The 25,836-nt window shown below is 41.0% G+C and overlaps 1 protein-coding gene across 1 annotated transcript in view; it reads left to right on the top strand.

The window, feature by feature from the left end:
• The first annotated feature begins 15,809 nt into the window (after positions 1–15,809).
• The window catches only part of HGF (hepatocyte growth factor), a 240,991-nt gene continuing 230,964 nt past the window's right edge, over positions 15,810–25,836 (top strand). The window contains exon 1 of the mRNA XM_069765151.1: positions 15,810–15,912. Coding sequence (XP_069621252.1) covers positions 15,864–15,912 — 49 coding nt within the window. The 5' untranslated portion in view covers positions 15,810–15,863. The remainder of the gene's footprint in view (positions 15,913–25,836) is intronic.

Raw genomic sequence — 25,836 nt, 5'->3', positions numbered from 1 at the left:
AAACGAGAGCCGGAAGATCGAAGCTCAGGAAAGGCAACCTGGGGAACACCTTGGAGTGTAACAAACCCTCTCTCTACACCACGGAAGGGCTGATTCTTAGGAAGGAAGGCTGTCGGAAAGAAGCAGGGCGCGTCCGAGGGTGATTATATTCTTATTAGGTATATACTCACCCTCGGACGCGCCCTGCTTCTTTATTTGTAATGAATGTTTATTTGCAATGTGCTTTTGACTTACTCTATTTTTTTGGTAAATAATGATTTTATTATTTTCATTGTTTTGCATCTTCTTGGCAATAATATAAAGAAGACGCGACAGGACAACACACGGTGGATGCCATATCTGTGTTTAAAATTGAAAAAACCTTTCAGTTAACTACTTGAAGGAGAAAGTTATTGTAGCTGGTGGCCATTTTTAGTACTGTACCAGATTTTTGTTGTATGTGTTTGTTTTTAATGTTAAAATGTCTGCATTTGATATCTCTCCAGTATTTTCTTTTTTATAAGCAAAATACTTATTTTTATATTTTCTGATGTTGGTTCCAGGGGTACACGGGCAGCAGTGGTGTGGTCAGTGGAGGCCTAGTGGAAGGAGTGACCGCAGACAGGCATCGAAGGCCTAAAATAATAACACATGGCTGTAGGCAATTTTAAATTGGTTCCAGGGGTACACGGGCAGCAGTGGTGTGGTCAGTGGAGGCCTAGTGGAAGGAGTGACCGCAGACAGGCATCGAAGGCCTAAAATAATAACACATGGCTGTAGGCAATTTTAAATTGGTTCCAGGGGTACACGGGCAGCAGTGGTGTGGTCAGTGGAGGCCTAGTGGAAGGAGTGACCGCAGACAGGCATCGAAGGCCTAAAATAATAACACATGGCTGTAGGCAATTTTAAATTGGTTCCAGGGGTACACGGGCAGCAGTGGTGTGGTCAGTGGAGGCCTAGTGGAAGGAGTGACCGCAGACAGGCATCGAAGGCCTAAAATAATAACACATGGCTGTAGGCAATTTTAAATTGGTTCCAGGGGTACACGGGCAGCAGTGGTGTGGTCAGTGGAGGCCTAGTGGAAGGAGTGACCGCAGACAGGCATCGAAGGCCTAAAATAATAACACATGGCTGTAGGCAATTTTAAATTGGTTACAGGGGTACACGGGCAGCAGTGGTGTGGTCAGTGGAGGCCTAGTGGAAGGAGTGACCGCAGACAGGCATCGAAGGCCTAAAATAATAACACATGGCTGTAGGCAATTTTAAATTGGTTACAGGGGTACACGGGCAGCAGTGGTGTGGTCAGTGGAGGCCTAGTGGAAGGAGTCACCGCAGACAGGCATCGAAGGCCTAAAATAATAACACATGGCTGTAGGCAATTTTAAATTGGTTACAGGGGTACACGGGCAGCAGTGGTGTGGTCAGTGGAGGCCTAGTGGAAGGAGTCACCGCAGACAGGCATCGAAGGCCTAAAATAATAACACATGGCTGTAGGCAATTTTAAATTGGTTACAGGGGTACACGGGCAGCAGTGGTGTGGTCAGTGGAGGCCTAGTGGAAGGAGTGACCACAGACAGGCATCGAAGGCCTAACATAACAAAAATGTCAATACAATGGTATTGTCAGTGGCAGGCATTGAAGGATGTCAGCGCATAGACTAAACATTGGTGGAGCTGTGAGATAATTTTGCAAGTGGTAGAGCACTGTTTGAGCTGGGGTGGGAGGAAACTGTCTTGTGGCCGGCGGTACAGGCCCAGGGCCCCTCATATTACAACGGTGTGTCTGACGTTGGGTGCGCACCACCACCGCCAGAGACACTTTATTGTACTAGGAGGGACCCAGTGGCAGTGCCGTCGACCAAAAGCGGGCTCACCCACCTCTTCAGACAAACTGCACTCTCACGGGTGCTGTCGCCAAGTGTCGATACCACGGCCCCGTGTGGGGAGTTTGGCCATTTAGTTAGGTGTAAACATGTCGTATGCTGGACAATCAGGTGCAGAAAATTACGAGATTGGAAAAGGCATTCAGAATAGTCCACAGGCAAGACCTTTTCATAGGAAAGCTAGGTGTCAGCCGGGCAAGGTGGGGCAAAAGATTTCGAAATCCAGTTGTGGTTCATTTTAATGAAGGTTAGATCATCTACATTTTGGGTAGCCAGACGAGTCCTTTTTTCTGTTAGTATTGAACCTGCAGCACTGAATACTCTTTCTGATAGGACACTAGCTGCCGGGCAAGCAAGCTCCTGCAATGCATATTCTGCCAATTCTGGCCAGGTGTCTAATTTTGATGCCCAGTAATCAAATGGGAATGACGGTTGAGGGAGAACATCGATAAGGGATGAAAAATAGTTTGTAACCATACTGGACAAATGTTGTCTCCTGTCACTTTGAATTGATGCTGCAGTACCTGTCCTGTCTGCGGTCATAGCAAAATCACTCCACAACCTGGTCAGAAAACCCCTCTGGCCAACGCCACTTCTGATTTCTGCCCCTCTAACTCCTCTGGTCTGCTGGCCCCTGCAGCTCGTGTGAGAACGATCACGGGCGCTGTGTGCAGGGAATGCCAGAAGCAAACGGTCAACAAGAGTTGATTGTTTGGTTGCTAATATTAGTTCCAAGTTCTCATGTGGCATTATATTTTGCAATTTGCCTTTATAGCGAGGATCAAGGAGGCAGGCCAACCAGTAATCGTCATCATTCATCATTTTAGTTATGCGTGTGTCCCTTTTGAGGATACGTAAGGCATAATCCGTCATGTGGGCCAAAGTTCCAGTTCTCAAATCTGCGGTTGTGCTTGGTTGAGGGGCAGTTTCAGGCAAATCCACGTCACTTGTGTCCCTCAAAAAACCAGAACCCGGCCTTGCCGCGCCACCAATTTCCAGTGGCCCCGGAAAAGCTTCCTCATTAAAAATATAATCATCCCCATCATCCTCCTCGTCCTCCTCCTCCTCTTCGCCCGCTACCTCGTCCTGTACACTGCCCTGGCCAGACAATGGCTGACTGTCATCAAGGCTTTCCTCTTCCTCAGCTGCAGACGCCTGATCCTTTATGTGCGTCAAACTTTGCATCAGCAGACGCATTAGGGGGATGCTCATGCTTATTATGGCGTTGTCTGCACTAACCAGCCGTGTGCATTCCTCAAAACACTGAAGGACTTGACACATGTCTTGAATCTTCGACCACTGCACACCTGACAACTCCATGTCTGCCATCCTACTGCCTGCCCGTGTATGTGTATCCTCCCACAAAAACATAACAGCCCGCCTCTGTTCACACAGTCTCTGAAGCATGTGCAGTGTTGAGTTCCACCTTGTTGCAACGTCTATGATTAGGCGATGCTGGGGAAGGTTCAAAGAACGCTGATAGGTCTGCATACGGCTGGAGTGTACGGGCGAACGGCGGATATGTGAGCAAAGTCCACGCACTTTGAGGAGCAGGTCGGATAACCCCGGATAACTTTTCAGGAAGCACTGCACCACCAGGTTTAAGGTGTGAGCCAGGCAAGGAATGTGTTTCAGTTGGGAAAGGGAGATGGCAGCCATGAAATTCCTTCCGTTATCACTCACTACCTTGCCTGCCTCAAGATCTACAGTGCCCAGCCACGACTGCGTTTCTTTCTGCAGGAACTCGGACAGAACTTCCGCGGTGTGTCTGTTGTCGCCCAAACACTTCATAGCCAATACAGCCTGCTGACGTTTGCCAGTAGCTGCCCCATAATGGGAGACCTGGTGTGCAACAGTGGCAGCTGCGGATGGAGTGGTTGTGCGACTGCGGTCTGTGGACGAGCTCTCGCTTCTGCAGGAGGACGAAGAGGAGGAGGAGGGGGTGCGAACGGCTACAGCCAATTGTTTCCTAGACCGTGGGCTAGGCAGAACTGTCCCAAACTTGCTGTCCCCTGTGGACCCTGCATCCACTACATTTACCCAGTGTGCCGTGATGGACACGTAACGTCCCTGGCCATGCCTACTGGTCCATGCATCTGTTGTCAGGTGCACCTTTGTGCTCACAGATTGCCTGAGTGCATGGACGATGCGCTCTTTAACATGCTGGTGGAGGGCTGGGATGGCTTTTCTGGAAAAAAAGTGTCGACTGGGTAGCTCATAGCGTGGTACAGCGTAGTCCATCAGGGCTTTGAAAGCTTCGCTTTCAACTAACTGGTAGGGCATCATCTCTAACGAGATTAGTCTAGCTATGTGTGCGTTCAAACCCTGTGTATGCGGATGCGAGGCTAAGTACTTCCTTTTTCTAACCATAGTCTCATGTAGGGTGAGCTGGACTGGAGAGCTGGAGATTGTGGAACTAGCGGGGGTGCCGGTGGACATGGCAGACTGAGAGACGGTGGGAGATGGTATTGTTGCCACCGGTGCCCTAGATGCAGTGTTTCCTACTACGAAACTGGTGATTCCCTGACCCTGACTGCTTTGGCCTGGCAAAGAAACCTGCACAGATACTGCAGGTGGTGCGGAGAATGGTGGCCCTACACTGCCGGAAGGGATGTTGCGTTGCTGACTAGCTTCATTGGCCGAGGGTGCTACAACCTTAAGGGACGTTTGGTAGTTAGTCCAGGCTTGCAAATGCATGGTGGTTAAATGTCTATGCATGCAACTTGTATTGAGACTTTTCAGATTCTGTCCTCTGCTTAAGGTAGTTGAACATTTTTGACAGATGACTTTGCGCTGATCAATTGGATGTTGTTTAAAAAAATGCCAGACTGCACTCTTTCTAGCATCGGATACCTTTTCAGGCATTGCAGACTGAGCTTTAACCGGATGGCCACGCTGTCCTCCAACAGGTTTTGGCTTTGCCACGCGTTTTGGGCAAGATACGGGCCCGGCAGATGGAACCTGTTGCGATGTTGATGCCTGCTGCGGCCCCTCCTCCTCCGCTTCAGAACTGCTGCCGCCTGCACCCTGTTCCCCCAATGGCTGCCAATCGGGGTCAAGAACTGGGTCATCTATTACCTCTTCTTGTAGCTCGTGTGCAACTTCGTCTGTGTCACCGTGTCGGTCGGTGGTATAGCGTTCGTGATGGGGCAACATAGTCTCATCAGGGTCTGATTCTTGATCAGCACCCTGCGAGGGCAATGTTGTGGTCTGAGTCAAAGGACCAGCATAGTAGTCTGGCTGTGGCTGTGCATCAGTGCACTCCATGTCAGATTCAACTTGTAATGGGCATGGACTGTTAACTGCTTCACTTTCTAAGCCAGGGACGGTATGTGTAAAGAGCTCCATGGAGTAACCCGTTGTGTCGCCTGCTGCATTCTTCTCTGTTGTTGTTTTTGCTGAAGAGGACAAGGAAGCGACTTGTCCCTGACCGTGAACATCCACTAACTACGCGCTGCTTTGACATTTACCAGTTTCACGAGAGGAGGCAAAAGAGCTAGAGGCTGAGTCAGCAAGATAAGCCAAAACTTGCTCTTGCTGCTCCGGCTTTAAAAGCGGTTTTCCTACTCCCAGAAAAGGGAGCGTTCGAGGCCTTGTGTAGCCAGACGACGAACCTGGCTCCACAGCTCCAGACTTAGGTGCAATATTTTTTTTCCCACGACCAGCTGATGCTCCACCACTACCACTACCCTCATTACCAGCTGACAATGAACGCCCCCGGCCACGACCTCTTCCACCATACTTCCTCATTGTTTTAAAAACGTAAACAAACTAACGGTATTTGTTGCTGTCACACAAATTACACGGTGAGCTATAACTTCAGTATGATTTAGCTACCCCTTTACAGGTGAGTGAGACCACAACGAAAATCAGGCACAATGTTACACACTCTGTTGTTGGTGGCAACAAATGAGAGAGATGCCACACACGCAGGACTGTCACTGAAGCACAAATGTAAATATTAATCTCCCACTGATTTGATTTTTTTTTTTTTTTTAAGGGAGACTTTAGGAAAAAAAAATAATAGAATAAAATGATTTTTTCAGGAAGAATTTAGAAACCAAATAAAATAAAATGATTTTTTCAGGGAGAATTTAGAAAACAAATAAAACAAAAAAAGGCTTTCTATGGCCCACTGAGTGAGAGATGACGCACACAGGAGTCAGGAGTGGCACACAAGCCCAGAGGCCAATATTTATCTCCCACTGATTGATGTAGTGATTTTTTCAGGTAGATTTTGGAACCCAAATCAAGCTAAAAAAAATAATAGGCTTTCTATGGCCCACAATTGGAGAGAGAGAGATGGCACACCCAGGAGTCAAGACTGGCACACAAGCAGAAAGGGCAATATTAATCTCCCACTGATTTTTTTTTTTTTTTTTTTTTTCAGGGAGACTTTAGGAAAAAAAAATAGAATAAAATGATTTTTTCAGGAAGAATTTAGAAACCAAATAAAATAAAATGATTTTTTCAGGGAGAATTTAGAAAACAAATAAAACAAAAAAAGGCTTTCTATGGCCCACTGAGTGAGAGATGACGCACACAGGAGTCAGGAGTGGCACACAAGCCCAGAGGCCAATATTTATCTCCCACTGATTGATGTAGTGATTTTTTCAGGTAGATTTTGGAACCCAAATCAAGCTAAAAAAATAATAGGCTTTCTATGGCCCACAATTGGAGAGAGAGAGAGATGGCACACCCAGGAGTCAAGACTGGCACACAAGCAGAAAGGGCAATATTAATCTCCCACTGATTTGTTTTTTTTTTGTTTGTTTTTTCAGGGAGACTTTAGGAAAAAAAAAATAGAATAAAATGATTTTTTCAGGAAGAATTTAGAAACCAAAGAAAATAAAATGATTTTTTCAGGGAAAATTTAGAAAACAAATAAAACAAAAAAAGGCTTTCTATGGCCCACTGAGTGAGAGATGACGCACACAGGAGTCAGGAGTGGCACACAAGCCCAGAGGCCAATATTTATCTCCCACTGATTGATGTAGTGATTTTTTCAGGTAGATTTTGGAACCCAAATCAAGCTAAAAAAAATAATAGGCTTTCTATGGCCCACAATTGGAGAGAGAGAGAGAGATGGCACACCCAGGAGTCAAGACTGGCACACAAGCAGAAAGGGCAATATTAATCTCCCACTGATTTGTTTTTTTTTTTTTTTTTTCAGGGAGACTTTAGGAAAAAAAAATAGAATAAAATGATTTTTTCAGGAAGAATTTAGAAACCAAATAAAATAAAATGATTTTTTCAGGGAGAATTTAGAAAACAAATAAAACAAAAAAAGGCTTTCTATGGCCCACTGAGTGAGAGATGACGCACACAGGAGTCAGGAGTGGCACACAAGCCCAGAGGCCAATATTTATCTCCCACTGATTGATGTAGTGATTTTTTCAGGTAGATTTTGGAACCCAAATCAAGCTAAAAAAATAATAGGCTTTCTATGGCCCACAATTGGAGAGAGAGAGAGAGAGATGGCACACCCAGGAGTCAAGACTGGCACACAAGCAGAAAGGGCAATATTAATCTCCCACTGATTTGTTTTTTTTTTTGTTTTTTTTCAGGGAGACTTTAGGAAAAAAAAAATAGAATAAAATGATTTTTTCAGGAAGAATTTAGAAACCAAAAAAAAAAAAAATGATTTTTTCAGGGAGAATTTAGAAAACAAATAAAACAAAAAAACTTTCTATGGCCCACTGAGTGAGAGATGACGCACACAGGAGTCAGGAGTGGCACACAAGCCCAGAGGCCAATATTTATCTCCCACTTTTTTTTTTTTGTTCCAGGGAAAATTTATAAACCCAATAAAAAAAATAATAAATAGGCTTTCTATGGCCCACTATCTGAGAGACAGAGAGAGATGGCACGCTTAGGACTGGCACACAAGCCCAAAGGCCAATATTAATCTCCCTTTTTTTTTAAGGGAGAATTTATAAAACCCAAAAAAAAAAAAAATAGGCTTTCTATGGCCCACTGTTTGTGAGAGAGATGGCACGCTCAGGACTGGCACACAAGCCCAGAGGCCAATATTAATCTCCCACTTTTTTTTTTTTTCCAGGGAAAATTTATAAACCCAATAAAAAATAAATAAATAAATAGGCTTTCTATGGCCCACTATCTGAGAGAGAGAGATGGCACGCTTAGGACTAGCACACAAGCCCAAAGGCCAATATTAATCTCCCGCTGATTGATTTATTGATTTTTTCAGGTAGAATTTAGAACCCAAATAAAGCAAAAAAAAAAAAAAATGGGCTTTCTATGGCCCACTGAGTGAGTGATGATGCACACAGGAGTCAGGAGTGGCACACAAGCCCTGAGGCCAATATTTTTCTCCCACTGATTGATGTAGTGATTTTTTCAGGTAGATTTTAGAACCAAAATCAAGCAAAAAAATAAAAAGGCTTTCTATGGCCCACTGAGTGAGTGATGATGCACACAGGAGTCAAGAGTGGCACACAAGCCCTGAGGCCAATATTTTTCTCCCACTGATTGATGTAGTGATTTTTTCAGGTAGATTTTATAACCCAAATCAAGCAAAAAAATAAATAGGCTTTCTATGGCCCACTGAGTGAGAGATGACACAGACAGGGATGGCACTCTAGCAGAAATGTCAATCTTAATCTCCCACAAAAAAAAAAAAAAAAACAGGGAGTGTCCTTCAATTACTATCTCCCTGCAGTAATCTCAGCCAGGTATGGCAGGCAGCAATAAGGAGTGGACTGATGCACAAATTAAATAAAAAGTGTGGACAAACAAAAAAGATAGCTGTGCAGAAAGGAAGGAACAAGAGGATTTGTGCTTTGAAAAAAGCAGTTGGTTTGCACAGCGGCGTACACACAGCAATGCAGCTATCAGGGAGCCTTCTAGGGCAGCCCAATGAGCTACAGCGCTGAGGGGGAAAAAAAAAAATGTAGCTTCCACTGTCCCTGCACACCGAAGGTGGTGTTGGGCAGTGGAAATCGCTACAGCACAAGCGGTTTGGTGGTTAATGGACCCTGCCTAACGCTATCCCTGCTTCTGACGAAGCGGCAACAACCTCTCCCTAAGCTCAGATCAGCAGCAGTAACATGGCGGTCGGCGGGAACTCCCCTTTATAGCCCCTGTGACGCCGCAGACAGCAAGCCAATCACTGCAATGCCCTTCTCTAAGATGGTGGGGACCAGGACCTATGTCATCACGCTGCCCACACTCTGCGTTTACCTTCATTGGCTGAGAAATGGCGCTTTTCGCGTCATTGAAACGCGACTTTGGCGCGAAAGTCGCGTACCGCATGGCCGACCCCGCACAGGGGTCGGATCGGGTTTCATGAAACCCGACTTTGCCAAAAGTCGGCGACTTTTGAAAATGAACGACCCGTTTCGCTCAACCCTAGGTCTGAGTGCTATCTCATAAAACATCAGAAAGCACTCATCCGAGTTATTCCGTCATGTGAGCGAGCCTATAGTCTGAGTATAATAGATATACAACTTTGGCAACAATTAAGAGACTATCACATCAAAACCCTGTCATGGGCAGCCCAATCTCCAGACCTGAACCCCATTGAAAACCTCTGGGATGTAATCAAGAGGATGATGAATAGTCACAAACCTTCAAACATAGAAGAACTGCTTACATTTTTGTGCAAGAAGCAGTGTGAAGACTGGTGGAAAGCATGCCAAGACGCATGAAAGCTGTGATTAAATATCATGGTTATTCCACAAAATATTGATTTCTGAACTCTTTCTGAGTTAAAATACTAGTATTGTTGTTTCTAAATAATTATGAACTTGTTTTCTTTGCATTATTTGAGGTCTGAAAGCACTGTTTTTTTGTTTAATTTTGACCATTTTTCTTTGTCAGAAAAAGAATATCAAATTTATTGCTTGGAAATTCGGAGACATGTTGTCAGAAGTTTATAGACTAAAAGAACAATTTACATTTTACTCAAAAATATATCTATAAAGAGAAAAATCAGACAAACTGAACATTTTGCAGTGGTCTCTTAATTTTTGCCAGAGCTGTATATAGATATATATAGAGATTTTCATTATATACTGCAAATATATATTATTGCAGTATATAGTATAAGCGATCAAACAATCACAGTTTTAAGTCGCTAAAAAAATAAAAACAATGGAAAAAATTAACAAATCAAATATTATTAAAAATATGCATAACAAATTATTTTTTCCCTAAATTAAGAGTAAAGAAAAAAAAATTATTATCACTGCATTTGTAAAAGTCTGATGTACTAAAATGTGGAATAATTGACTTGATCGGTAAATTCCCTAAAGAAAAAAACTCCAAAATACCAGAATTTCATTTTTTGATTACTTCTAAGGCCGGGTTCACATTGCGTTGCTGGCATCTGTTAGATCAGAGGTCCCCAACTCCAGTCCTCAAGGCCCACCAACAGGTCATGTTTTCAGGATTTCCTTTGCATTGCACAGGTGATGCAATTATTACCTGAGCAAGACTAAGGAAATCCTGAAAACATGACGTGTTGGTGGGCCTTGAGGACTGGAGTTGGGGACCTCTGCGTTAGATGGACTACGTTACACCGCGGCATAACGCGGTGTAACACAGTCCGTTAATGCCACCATTAATTCCTGTTGGACGCATCACTATCGCACGCCCACAATTGGCTGTGCACTAGCGATGTGCCGTCATTGAGTGACTGACCCTAAGACGCCGGCTGCAGCGTTTCCGGGTCCTTCACTGCTAGCGCAGATAGAGCTAGCAGATGCTCTATCTGCACTAGCGCGATGGAATGTCGGCACTTGCGTTAACAGCAGCCTGTTAATGTTTGTGTTGAACGGGCTGCCGTTAACGCAATGTGAACCCGGCCTAAGAAATATAATAATAATAAACAATCAAGCATGAAATTGGTATACCGTATATACTCGTGTATAAGTTGAGATTTTCAGCACATTTTTTGTGCTGAAAACTCCCCCCTTGGCTTATACATGAGTGATTGTCCCAGAAAGTCAGCAGGGGAGGGGGAGGGGAGTGGCGGAGATGCGGCAGGAGCCGGCGGCTGTGAAATCATACTAACCCTCCTCGGTTATGAGTCTCATAAAGTGACGACACAAATCAAAAAAAATTGTGTGCAATATTCAGATTTTTTTTTTCATCATAGAAAATAATTGATGCATATTTGGTATTGCTGTAATCATACTCACATCTGCATTTCACTAATGTTTCAAGGTCAATTTTACTGCATGTTGAACGCTGAAATAACAAAATCCCTCAAACATTGAACCTTTTTCCACCAATTCATCTCATTTGGAATTTCTTTCCTATTTTTCAGTACCTTATATTGTAAAGTGAATGGTGTCATTCAAAACTACAACTTGGACAATAAAAATAAGTCTTCATACATCTATATGGGCAGAATTTTTTTTTTTTAAAAGTTATTACTCTTGGAAAAAGGTGAAAAAAAATGTACTCAAAAACCCCCAACAAATTCCTAAGGTGCTGTTTTGCAGTTTGCTACACAATGATGAGTTCACAGTCGCAATGACTCTGCAGGTTCAGCACCTCCCTATTACCTAAATCTGTGTATTATTTTTCATAGACTAAAGGTACCGTCACACTCAGCGACGCTGCAGTGATATAGACAACGATCCGACCTAAACTAGATCGCTGCAGCGTCGCTGTTTAGATTGCTGTAGAGACGTCAAACACAGCAACTCCAGAACGATGCAGGAGTGATCCAGTGATGTAACGGCGACTCACTTATCGTTCTCGCTCTATGTAAAAATGTTGCTGGCGTCATTGCTTTTGAAGTCAAACATGATGATACACGCCGATCTAGCGACCAAATAAAGTTCTGGACTTCTAGCTCCGACCAGCGATGGCACAGTGGGATCCAGATCGCTGTTGCGTGTCAAACACAACAAGATCGCTATCCAGGACGCTGCAACGTCACAGATTGTTGTCGTTCTCATTGCAAAGTTGCTGAGTGTGACGGTACCTTAAGACTACCAGTCCCTTTTTCAATGCTCATGAGCTCTGCAATAGTAAATTACACTCTTTTTTAGGTGTTTTTATATACATATCTCTAATAATAACCTGAGTGTCTGCACACTCTTATTCCAAGACTGTAAAACTCTAAAGTGGCCACTTGACTCCCATCTCTCACAGCGGCTGTGAGAGTTGCCCCAGATTAGCTGCACTAGACCATGTGATTTAATAGCTGTAAAGCATTATGGAAAAGTCTGAGCAGCCACGCCTCACATCAAGTGAGTACGCACTTCTGCTGGAGAAAACTTAGGCAAGGAGTGAAATTGTACCAGACATTTTTTTCAGACATCTGTTTAAATCAAATTCCAAATTGATTTCCTCGAGACCTGCAATGTTTTTAAGTCAATTGAGTAAAGGAAAAACACCGTACGCGTTTTTTTCCAGATACCATTTTATTATATGCCGATAACTAATTGTCTCATATCATTTTTCAGAGCCACCTTTATTGACTTTATGAATCCCTGTCTTCTTACTCTCCTCTTCGTTTACCACCTTCTCCACATTGAATAGTGAATAATAGCCACCACTTTTTCTACTCTAATGGATTGCTGTAATGAGCTTTGGAATATTTCTGCACTGCTAAGATGGCCGCTGAAACACATTCTGCTGTTCAGACCTCACTCTGAATACAGGATTCATTGCTTATTGCTTATTCATTGCTGGGCTCCAATATGGCTGCTGGAACGCATGTGAAATGCAAGCTTTCACTGCCCTCACTTCCTACTGATTGCCATTGGTCCTAGCTAAGAGTTAGTCACACCCCTTCCTCACTTATACCAGTGCTCCCCACACGTTCACTCACAGCTGACAAGCGGTGAATACCGCATCGCTGATGACTGCATGTTAGCACTGGCAGCCCCACCCACCCAGGTGAGCTTTTAAACCCCTTCCATACCGCAATTTTTATTTGTACTGGTTTGGACCGAATTTTATGGCTAGTCATTTTATTTATTAGGTACTATCTTTTACAGGCTCCATGCCCAGCGCCTAGTGCATGACAAGACACATATAAAGTGGTAGGCCACCTTTTTTCATTTTTGATCTTTTTCACTGTGACCCTTTATTTTTCCATATATTATTATTTTTATTATTATTTATTGTTATAGTGCCATTTATTCCATGGCGCTTTACATGTGAGGAGGGGTATACATAATAAAATCAAGTACAATAATCTTAAACAATACAAGTCATAACTGGTACAGGAGGAGCGAGGACCCTGCCCGGGAAGGCTCACAATCTACAAGGGATGGGTGAGAATACAGTAGGCGAGGGTAGAGCTGGTCATGCAGCGGTTTGGTCAATCAGTGGTTACTGCAGGTTGTAGGCTTATCGGAAGAGGTAGGTCTTCAGGCTCTTTATGAAGGTTTCGATGGTAGGCGAGAGTCTGATGTGTTGTGGTAGAAGGTTCCAGAGTAGGGGTGATACGCGAGAGAAATCTTGTACATGATTGTGGGAAGAGGAGAGGAGGTCTTGTGAGGATCGGAGGTTGCGTGTAGGTAAGTACCAGGAGACGAGGTCACAGATGTATGGAGGAGATATAGCCTGGTGTTCTTACTTCCGCTTATTTATCTTTATAGACTAAGGTATTTCTCCTATAATCACACTGAATGCGATTAACCACTATATTGCAGTCCAGTATGTCTCTTTCTCATTTTTTCTGCCAGATATTTTTACTGTCATTTGTTTATAACATTATTATTTTGTGCAATTTAATGGTAGTTTCATGCCACATGAAACGGTTCTGATTGTTCAATTCTGACTTGACCCTATGTCTAGATTATTCCTTGTCTCTCTAGATTGCCCAATCCTGTATATACTTTAATTATGTTTTTGTTGTAATCTCTTTGATATGATATTTTCATTGTCAAATGTATTTTGTATATATTTTTTTCACTTATAGTTACTGATGAAGGCCAGTGAAGCCGAACGTTTGATCATCTCTAACAGTTGAAAAAAAGCTTAACCCCTTAGTGACGGAGCCAAATTTTTGAAATCTGACAAGTGTCACTTTATGTTGCAATAACTCTGCAACGCTTCAACAAATCCCAGTGATTTTGAGATTGTTTTTTCGTGACACATTATACTTTATGACAATGGTAAATTTAGGTCAATATGTTTTGTGTTTATTTATAAAAAAAAAAAATCAAAAAAATTTAGAAAAATGTTGAAAAATTAGCAATTTTCAAAGTTGGAATGATTATCCCTTTAATCCACATGGTCATACCACAGCAATCCATTAATAAATAACATTTCCCACATGTCGGCTTTACATCAGCATCATTTGTAAAATGTTATTTTATTTTGTCAGCATTTTAGAAGGATTAAAAATGTAGCAGTAATTTTTCATTTTTTCAAGGAAATTTACAACATTTATTTTTTTAGGGACCTATCCATGTTTGAATTGACTTTAGGGGTTCCATGTATTGGGAAACCCCCAAACGTGATACCATTTTAAAAACAGCACCCCCTGACATATCAAAAACTGCTGTCAGGTAGTTTATTAACCCTTCAGGTGCTTTACAGGAATTAATGCAAAGTGGCATGACAGAAATGAAAATGTGTATTTTTACCACCTAAATGTCGGTAACTTCTGAACAGGTTACAACAGCCGTCAGACTCTAAGGCCGCTCTTTGGTCATGAATTGCCATGGCAAACATCAGGACCACAAAATCAAGATCTGAGGGCACCAATTGGGATAAAGAGGAAGCCCCCACACTCTGTTAACCATTTATAATGATGTAGTCACTATTGACAGCAGCATCTAAGGGGTTAAACAGATATGGACGGTGCAAACACTGATCGTGGCTGATGCAGCAAGTTTTCAGCTATAGTGTACAGCTGACAGCTGCTGGATTGTCACCTGTATGAGGAGGCTATTCTCTTATATCTCAGGTCAGTTAAAAGACGTATTGGTGGTCATTAAGGGGTTAAAGTGACTGCATAAAAGTAGGATATGCTATCTCTATGTGGTTTGTGGTGGTCACACTTCTGGGACCCCACCAATGCTAAAAATAAAGGGGCCATTTAAGGGGTTAATTCAGAGCTGCACCACCCCTAGTCTCACAGCTGTGCCGCAAACTACAGCTGGTCCAATTTATTTGAAAATAGCTTCACTGGAGTTCCCCTTCAAAGTGAATGGACGGGACTTAGCTCTGGGGTGTCTTAGAAATCTAATTTTCAGGACTGAGGAGATTCAGAGATGAGACTTCTACCGATCATAAAGCAATCTTTGCAATATGTCATCACTTTACAAAATGTGAATACCTCCTTTAAATTCATTCAGTTCAAGTTGTTACTTTATAATCTTAATCCGACCGTAACAGGACAATAAATCCAAAGAACAAAGGCCCCGAGTCCAGGTGTGCAAATGTTTCTCTAAATAAGTTCCATGTCATCATAGAATTGCATGTGTATTGACACTGTATCACTTCAATGGGCACTGGACAATTATATTTTTTTTGTTTGTGTAAACTATGCCATTTTTCTTTTTTATTACTATATATCGTCAGAACTGTACAGTCATACAAGAAGAGGAATATTCATTTTGAAACATTGAGTACGGAAATGCTGGGAGCTCGTGTTCCTCTACTTTGCGTGGGGACAGGCTGAAAACTCTTATCTAGGATGAAAGTCTTCTGAAGTGAAGGCTTAATGATCAGATGTCAGATAAGATTGCAGTGCCTGGTCCTCTGGGATCCATAAAGCACTGCAGTACCAGTGGAGCTGCCTTTAGGGGATGCTACTACTAAGCAAATATCCAATGTATCTGTTACATGCAAATCCCTAGAACAACTCACATTGTAACCTACAAGCAACTGAGAACTTTTTCTAGTACTCAGCTAAGAAACCATTCTTATTATTGCAAAGGAAAGGGGTAGGAGGAGTCATCCAGCTCCAGCCAGAGTACTAAGAGGAGCTGCTGAGAAGCACATCACTTTACTGAATGGTGCTCCGCAGTCAGTCAACATCCCTGTGACATCTGCCAGGATCAACATGTGGGCAGCAAAACTCCTACTTCTAGCCCTACTCATTCTATGTACAGGTGAGTGCAGTGCATTGCTCCTATCCTCAAAGCATTGGATATATCAAAATCTTTTCTAATACAATCTGTAGTTATTTAATTTTTTATTTCATTTTTACTATATGTATTTTTTTTTGGTTGTTTTTTTTTTGTTTTCTTGTAGGATTTATTTTGCTTCTTTTAAATACAGACATTGTATCCATTAAATAATCGTTTTTTCATACATTGGTATTTAAATCATTTTGTGACATTTCTGCTATTTATCTTTTTTATCGCTTTAATGCTCTTTATGTCGGTAGTAGCATGGATTTTTGAGACGCTGTAGTTTTCACACAATTTATTTCAATATGAAATTATTTGATCTAGACATCAATGCAATTTGAATACGTCTTTCATCGAAAATCTAACCTTCAGATATGAAACATCTGGCTTATTTGCCCGTTTTAATGCTCCTGTAAACTACAACATTTTTATGGCTTTCTATACAAAGCATTCGGAACTTAGAGAAAAAGTTGCAGATGAAATTAATCAGAGTGAAAATCTGCCTCTGGCTGGATTCTTTTTCCCCTCTTAATAAATCTGAGGTGCACTATATCATGGTGGAAGATAAAGGGAAGATTGATACCCTGCTGACCTGTAATAAATAGGGGTCACTTACTAACTGGGTGAACGAGTGCAAATGAACTGCATTAGATTTATATCGCCGATTGGTCTCAGTAGAATTATTCTTTTTAATAAATGTTGGAGTTTACGCTGTAAATAGTTTCAGTTTTCAAATCAAAGAGAAAAAAAATGTGTCAAGTTACTAAGCCTGGTGCATGTTTGAAATACCTATCTGGAGGCTATTTCCAAATCACTAGTGTGTATGTGACGACTATTAACGCAATGCACGCATGCTGCTCTTCGTACAGTAGTTGGGCTATAGAAATCATATCGCATTTAATTAGAGGTTTATAATAATAAAAAAAAATGTTCCACTGTTTGGGAACAGAAGGGTTAATCGCATAATTGCCCGTGGAAGAGAAATAATCTTCAGCTCGGCATTAACCAGCGAATTTCCATCCTTCAACTTTTCTCAGCCTGCGGTTTAGAAGCGTGATTAGACCTGATATTTTATCGGAAAATGAGGAAGTGACTTGCAAATGGCAAATGCAAAATCGTGTCATTTTCCTCCAATTATTGTGTTTGAAGGAGAATCTGCTGCGGAGGGAGAATTGAGGCTTGTTGCTGCCATTTCACTACAGATTTGCATTAGGAAATATTTGAAGACATTGCGAGCACAGTATTTTCACTAGATGCTATAGAATTTGCATGGCTGTAAACAGATGTAGCCAATAGTGCATTTATTCTGCTTCTTTCGTTACATGGATTTTATAGTATTACTTTATTTATCCGGTTTGTTATTTATAAGGCATTTTAACATATTGTTTCAGATTCAGAATAACATGAATTGCTGATGGTGGATGTGCAAAGCTTTTTTTTAGCAATCTCACTGTAGCCATTCAGTTGTTTTTAGTGCTATTGTGCATTTTGCTTGTCGGCTACTATATACTGTACATATTTATTTGGTGAGTTGCAGGTCAGTGAAGTTTCATAAGGAAAGTTAAAGGTAAGAGGAGTATGCGTCTAATTTATCCTTAATGGGGGTTTCACAGGAACAAAGTTAATTTTAATCAATATTTTAATCAATAGATCTAATATTGGAAAAAAGTTCCAAAACTGAATGTGCTTAAAAAAATGTCCCTGTGCTGAGATAATCTTATAAATGTGTCCCTGATGTGTACTGTGTAATGACTGTCTGACAGAATAGAAACATGGTCTGATCATACCACAGCTCCTGGGCATAAGAGCGTATACAGACAGGACGGCATGGCATTATAGCTGACTCTTTGAGGTAAAACATTTCTTAAAAACAGGCACTGAATCAAATGCAAACCCCTACTGTAATATCTGTATACTTTTTTTCTTCCCCTACCCTTGCCCAGGAGCTGTGGTATGATCAGACCATGCTCCTGTACGGTCAGACACATCCATTACACAGTACACAGCAGGGGCACATTTATAAGATTATCTCAGCACAGGAACATTTTATTTAACACATCCAATTGTGGAACTTATTTTTATGCCAAGACTAAAATCTGCTTCGTTAATGGGAAAACACCTTTAAACATTCAGTGTAGGCCTCTACGTATCTGAACATCAACAAATAAAATTATTATTACTATACAGTATATATACTAATATCACCTTTTTATGTCTTGTGTGCTCGAACACAGTGAAAGATTTTATGCTTTAGAAGGCAAACCTATACAATGATATTTGGTTAATTGTGATGACATTGAGACTTGACAGGTATTGGAAAAAAAAACCACAACATCTGATTGAACAGATGGAGGTTTTGTTAGAAAGTCAGGATTTCAGGCTTCAAGTATGAAGAAACCGGATACTTGTAACATATACCATTCTACTAATTGCAATCCTAGCAGTCATTTCAGATAAAGTAATTACTGTACCACCTAATATCTAGTCTGATAGACAAGATAAGGAGAGTTGGTGGTGTAGTACATTGCCGGAACCAGATGTTTATAGAAGAAAAACACAAATTATGACTCAGTGGTCCATAATAAATACCAGGAGTTTCTTGCGGGATGTAAATCTTGCCATCAGCCTAAGGGAATATATGACATAACTTTTACTCGTACATTCTGTGTTCTCTTTTGTAATAACTGAGCATGAAAAGGAGATACATTTGTAAAATTATTATTAGGCACCTAAGTACGTGTTCATATATTAAAAGCTGATTTTCTATGCAGTGTAATAAAAGTGGCATAACTGTAGAAGAAGGCATGGAAAGTTTCACATACTTGATGAGAAAAGAAAAAATTCTATAAATGTCCAACATTGAATTACAGTGTACTGAAATGTCATTAAAGGGTAATTTGGGCAAGATTGTATATTTCCACAGGAGGAATAATCATGTCTATAAGTAACAGTCCGTGACGTGTAAAATGGATTGTTCCCTTGTAAATATAACAGTGCGGTAATGCCCTAAGTGATTATTTCTATGGGCTTTATTTGTTGAGGGCGCTCAGCCGTATACTGGCTCATGTGAATGTGTCTAAGCTGTATGTGCGTCTGAGCATCAGAATCCCAATAGCGGCTTGCATGTTTCACTTGGTAGATCTGGAGTTGGCATCGTGCCAGTGGCCTCGGCTTAATGGAGTTGTATGTTGTTATCTGTGGAACATATGAATGTCAGAAATTCTATTTATAGGATTTTGAGGTTTCAGAAATATGGCTTGAAGCTTTAAGAACAGAACATTCCCTAAAGAATTAGATCACTCGCTAATTCAATTAAATAATGAGAGAGCATATTTATTCATGTATAGGCAATTTGCCAATATGCATTTTTACATAGCAAAGATTTCTGTTTATTTGCCACTGCAGAAATATAATATTATCACTGCCACCAATATTTATATTTGTTATTAATATTTACCCATCATTCTAGCTTTCCTATGTCTCTAATCTCAACAAGTTAGATTTAATGAGGCAGCTCGTTAGTGAGGTTTTGGGGCACTAAATCTGCTTTCTGCGGTAGAGAATAATGCCAACATGTGAATTATCACGGGCAGCACGGTGGCTCAGTGGTTAGCATTGCAGCGCTGGAGTCCTAGGTTCTAATCCCACCAAGGACAACATCTGCAAGGAGATTGTATGTTCTCCCTGTGATTGTGTGGGTTTCCTCCGGGCACTCCGGTTTCCTCCCACATACCAAAGACATACTGATAGGGAATTTAGATTGTGAGCCCCATCAGGGACAGTGATGATAATGTGTGCAAAACTGTAAAGCGCTGTCGAATATGTTAACGCTATGTAAAGATTATTATTATCATGCTTTTCCTAATGAGATGCTATATGCAAAGCATGCTTAGGTACTTGAATGAAAAGTATGAGCATATACAACTATATATCTTTGACAACAATTGCACTCAAAAGCTGGCATACATTTATTGTCTGTTTTAGATACTTATTAGATACTCTCTAGACATCTTCTAGTGTCTAAGAAATGGAATTTTGACTCAAAATATTTTTTCCATCCTAAGCCCTAGAAAAGAGTGAACTTTTCAGTAACAAAATTACTTCAGGAAAGGATATACCTTGATTTACACTGGCACGTTCAGCATTTAGTCAGTATTTTACATCAGTATTTGTAAGCAAAAACCAGGAGTGGGTGATAAATGCAGAAGTGGTGCATATGTTTCTATTATACTTTTCCTCTGATTGTTCCATTCCTGATTTTGGCTTACAAACACTGATATAAAATACTGAGTGTGTGAACGTGGCCTAAGGGAAAATTTTCACTGAAACCCACCTTGAAGATACGGCAAGTAACAATAGATCAGATAACTGGATACAACACCTTCAGATATAGTTATTTTACTTACGTATATAGCACAATAATTCCACAGAGCTTTGCAGACATTATGTTCTCATTACTGTCCCCATTGGGGATCACAATCTAATTTCCCTATTAGCATGTCTTGGAGTATGTTAAGAAACAAGAGAAGCTGGAGGAAACCCATGCAAACATGTAGAGAACCTTCAAACTCCTTGCAGATGTTGTCCTTGGTGGGAGGATCACTATTCTAGATGCAAGTGAAAGATATCTAACATCAGAGTCCAGAAAAGAAGCAATAATTGAAAAGCAATAAGGAAATTATCATAAAACCCCCAAAGCTGGTGTCATAGTCATGAATATATTGGACCACCAACTTGATAGTGAAATAACAATTATTCTTCATTATGACAAAGGTACAGCATATAATATTCTGGGACAAACATTGACCTGCATGAATGAAGCACACAGAGAACTCACAGATACATACGACTGATAATCTCGTGTGTGGTCACCCTGATTGGTCACATTTCTAGGTACAGTAGGTTGAAGGTGTTCTTAAAAGTGTCTGATGCTTGCATACTTTATTTGGAGGCATAATTTAGTTTTACAATAATAAACATTGGCATACTCACCCTTCAGCGCCCTTAGGGATCTAGAGCAGGCTAATCTATAGGTCTGCTCCTTCTTTGGAAATATTTGCTCCATACAGTTAACAGCACTGTCAAGTGACTAGATGAGGGTGTCATCTGATATTTATATCTGGTGATGTACTTTTCTAGTAATCTGACTGCTATAGCTAATCTCAGGCTGCAACAATTCTGGTGATTTCCGAATGGAGCAGACATAATTTCTGGAGTCAGTGCAGACCTCTAGAGCCACCTAAGCTGGAATGGCGATGATGCCAAAGAGATTATTAATTGAAACTATTCATGCCTGAATTAGTATTCCCAGCTTCATAATGATATCCTTAAAAATATTTAGAATTGAGAGTCCTCAGTGGTTGATACCTTTTAATGGCTAACTGAAAAGATGGTAACAAATTGCAAGCTTTTGAGACTACTCAGGTCTCTTCATCAGGCAAAGACTAAAACAAATTCTGAAGAATCACATATTTATGCACAACATAGTATAGAAAAAAAAAGGGGGAAAGAAACCATGGATAAGCCAGGTGACATGAAGCAGAATTACCATGGGTGATAAACAGTTACGTCCATAAATATTGGGCCAATTCTTAGATAAGGATTGTTTTATTGTCCTGTGATTAGGGTCTCTGTTGTGATGACCCCACATGGTCTGAGGGGAAAGTTCCTTAGTTGATGTAAAAAGACATAAATCCATGCATCACATTCATTCCTGCAGTGTGAGTGTCAAAGGTCGTCATCAGTTTATATTCCCAGACTCTTCTCTCTTTCTGCGATTTGAAGTTACCTTTTAATACAAGAAATTTCATGTCCATAATGTTATGATTTGGGAGACAGAAATGTATTGCCACAGGTATATCCATTCTTTTTTCTCTTATTGTATGGCGGTGAGAGTTCATCCTTGTTCTCAGTTTCTGCCCTGTCTCCCCCACATACAGACCCCCAGTTGGACATTTAATACAAATAATTTGGTACACCACATTAGAAGTGACGCAGCTGAAAGTACCTGGGATCTGTAGTCCTGATGTGAATTGGGGATCTTTATCTTATCTGTGGTCATTATAAATGGACAGGTTTTACATTTTTTCTGGTTGCAAGGAAAGGTTCCTGCAGCTGTTGGAGAGGACAGGGAGCTCTTGACAATGATGCTTCTTAGATTTGGGGGCTGCCTAAAACACAGTAGTGGGGGGTCTGGAAAAATGGATTGTAAGCGGGGATCTTTTTGCAGTAAAGGTTGTAATTTTCGTGCAGCTCCCCTTAGCACCTCCAGATTTGGATTGTAGGTAACCACTAGAGGTACCCGGTTATTTTCTTCTTTAGCTTTGTAATGTAGCAGGTGATTCCTTGATATTCTGGTGGCTCTTGTGATGTGATTTTCAGTTGTTCTTGGATGCTAGCCCTGATTCAAAAAGGTCTTTCTGAGGCGACCAAGGTGTTCATCTCTATCCATTGGGTTGGAACATATACGATTGTATCTGATGGCTTGGCTGTAGACAATAGAGTTTTTTATGTGTTTTGGATGGAAACTGTCCCATTTAAGGTATTGTTGGGCGGTCGATTAGCTTCTGATACAGGGATGTCTCTATTTTATTGTTCTGCAGCTTAATGATGGTGTCCAAAAAGTTAATTTCAGTGCAGGAGTAGTTGAGTGTCAAGTTGATGGTAGGATGAAATTGATTAAACTGTTCATGGAACGTCTTTAGCTGTGGCTCAGACTCCGTCCAGATGATTAAAATGTCATCAATGTAGCGGTAGTACGCCAGAGGCCTGATGGGACATGAGGATAAAAAGTCGCTTTCAAGCTTGGCCATGAAAAGATTTGCATACTGTAGGGCCATTTTACTTCCCAATGCTCTGCCAGTCTCCTGTAGATAGATCTTCTTGTCAAACTCAAAGTAATTGTGGGTGAGGATGAATTTTATAAGTTTCACCACAGAATTTGCATCGGTCCCTGCGTTTTCCAGGAAGAATTTGCAGGCATTTAATCCATCCTGGTGTGGGATATTGGAGTACAAAGATTCCACATCCATGGTGGCCAGGAAGGTTCCTTCTGGTAGAAGACCTATTGCTGATAGTTTATTCAATAGTTTATTTAATGATATCCTTGTTATTTACTGGCTCCCAACAGATTTCTTTAACATCAACTATTAACAATAGGTCCATTACCAGAGGGTACCACCCTAGACTCTCTAGACACCTTGAATGTTGAATCTTTGCTTTCTATCATACCACACCAGGATGGATTAAAAGCTTGCCATATATTTCTGAAAAATGAAGGTTTTTTTCAGTTTGTGGTTGAACTTACAAAATTATATTTCCCCAATAGTTCTAATTAGCACTTAACTACTTTTCTTTACAGAACTGCAACATTTTTTGGTCAGATTTACCATTCGCAAACAGAACTTAAATTTCTACGTTCAATAGAATATCAAGAAGTGAAGAAAGCAAATAATTTATTAAAATTATCACGTGCCTCTAGAAGTCACCTGTGAGCTGAGCCCGCATCTGTGCTGGCATTTGATGGCTGTGTTATTAAGCCAATATTTTCATCTAAGATCAGTGAGTGAGTGGAGCTGAACTGTAGGTTCTGTCTTTTAAAGGCAATCTGTTAGGTTGGATAACACTCAAGTGTTTTGAAGTATGCTTTGGGTCATTGTCTTGTTGGAAGATGAACCTCCATTCCATTCTAAAATCATTGGCACACGGAAACAGGTTTTGCTCAACCCTGCATAGGGTTGATTGTTATACTGGTGCCCACCTGCTGTATTGAAAGTGTGACATAAAATTCACTTTATTCTTCCCAGGAACCACTGGCTTTCAGTCATAGAGGCGAGTATGGCACAATTACAGTCACTGTTCACAGCAATGAAAGCAGCTACTGTAACCATGCCCCATCACTTACTGACTTACTGACAGCTAACTCTGCAATGCATCAGTCAAGAGTCAGCTGTCAGTCAAAGTGACTTGTCGTTCTTACAGCCACCACTAACAGTATAGTGAGCAAGGGCTGTAGCTGCTTCAAGCACACCCACATGACTGAAAGCGGGTGGCATAAATAAAATTAACTTTCTCCCAGATGGCACAAGCACACCCGCATCCCATAGAATGTAAGTCCGCAAGGACAGGGTCCTCTCCCCTCGGTACCAGTCTGTCACTGTAAACTTGTTTACTGTAAACGATATCTATAAATCTGTGTGTAACCCCTTTCTCATGTACAGCACCATGGAATTAATGGTGCTATATAAATAAATAATAATAATAATGACTGAAAGTGGGTGGCTCATGGAAGGGATAAAATTAATTTTCTCCCAGATTCCGCACCTTCAGTACAGCATCTGGGCACCTTCATAGCATTATTAATATTGATAAGTCCCTTTTAATTTGCTAAATGCCACTATCGATCTCTGACATTTCCAGCATGTGGCCTGACAGACGAGAAGTTCCTTGTGTCCATCGACCCCACTGCGAAGTAGTCATGGGGCACCAATGGGTTGCCATGACAGCCAGGGGTCTACTGAAGCCCTCCCCATGTCTGCCATGATTCTGTTACATTGAAGTCAAGTCTATGGCTGGGCTTCATACAAAAGTGTGAATTTTACGACACACTGCAATATTGTGGTATTACAGAATTTAAGCAAAAGCAATCAGATGATTGTAGGTTTAAGTCTCCTAAGAGGGTTAACCCCGTCACCCCCGGAGCTTTTTTCATTTTAGCGATCAGGTTAATCCTTTTTTTTATTGATAGATAGGGTGATTCTGAATGCGGCGAAACCAAATATGTGTAGGTTTAATTTTTTTAATTGTTTTATTTTGATTGGGGCGAAAGAGGGGTGATTTGAACTTTTATATATATATATATTTTTTTTTAAACACATTTTTTAGCTTTGGCATGCTTCAATAGCCTCCATGGGAGGCTAGAAGCATCCACTACTCGATCACCTCTGCTACATAGAGGTGATGCACAGATCACCTCTATGCAGCAGAATTACAGGCTTGCTATGGGCGGCGACCACAGGGTGGCACTCACAGCAATCTGCCATCAGCAGCCATAGAGGTCTCGAGGAGACCTCTGGTTGTGATGGCAACGCACCGATGAGCCGTGACGGGGGTCAGCAGTGCACGTACTTCCGGCAGCACGGCCAGCAGCACTTGTTAAATGCCAGCACCATTTAACTAGTTAATGGGCGCGGGCGGATCGCGATTCTGCTCGCGCCCATTGCTGCCACATGTCAGCTGTTGAAAACAGCTGACATATTACGGCTTTGAGGTGGGCTCACTGCCGGAGCCCACCTCAAAGCGGGGGATACTGCCAGCTGACGTACTATTCCGTCAGCTGGCAGAAATGGGTTAAAAACTACAGTAAAATAAAAGTAATGTTTTTAAAAAGTAGGAAAAAAAAGATTGGCACCATTTTCCTGCATTAAAAATAAAGAAATAAAAAAAATACAAAGTGGTATTTCTGCATCCATAAAGGTCAGAGATATAAAAATAAATAAAAAATAGTTGACGTGATTGGTATATAATGCAAAGAGAAAAAAATCTGAAAATTCCAGAATTGAGATGTTTTCAGCCAGTTCAACACATCAAAAGAAAAAAAAATAAGTCATCACATCACAGCATGTACTCCAAACTCTTATAAATAGAAATTTCAAATAACCACACTAAAAACAATCCCTCACACAGCTCCACTGACTGAAAAATTAAAACATTGTGGGTTTCAGGAAAAAACACAAGCAAAAATATTTTTTTAACAAATTTCCATTTTTTTTTCTCAATATTAAAAAAATATGCAAATTTGAATATTGCCATATTCGTATGTTCAGGTCACGAATGGGTTAAACACGTTTTATGGCAGGCTTACATGTCTTTTAAAAACCATTCAAAAGTCCTTTTTCTTAAAAA

The sequence above is a fragment of the Ranitomeya imitator genome, chromosome 4 (genome assembly GCF_032444005.1).
Source record: "Ranitomeya imitator isolate aRanImi1 chromosome 4, aRanImi1.pri, whole genome shotgun sequence".
In the NCBI taxonomy this organism is placed as follows: Eukaryota; Metazoa; Chordata; class Amphibia; order Anura; family Dendrobatidae; genus Ranitomeya; species Ranitomeya imitator.
This window is presented reverse-complemented; position numbering and strand designations above follow the sequence as displayed.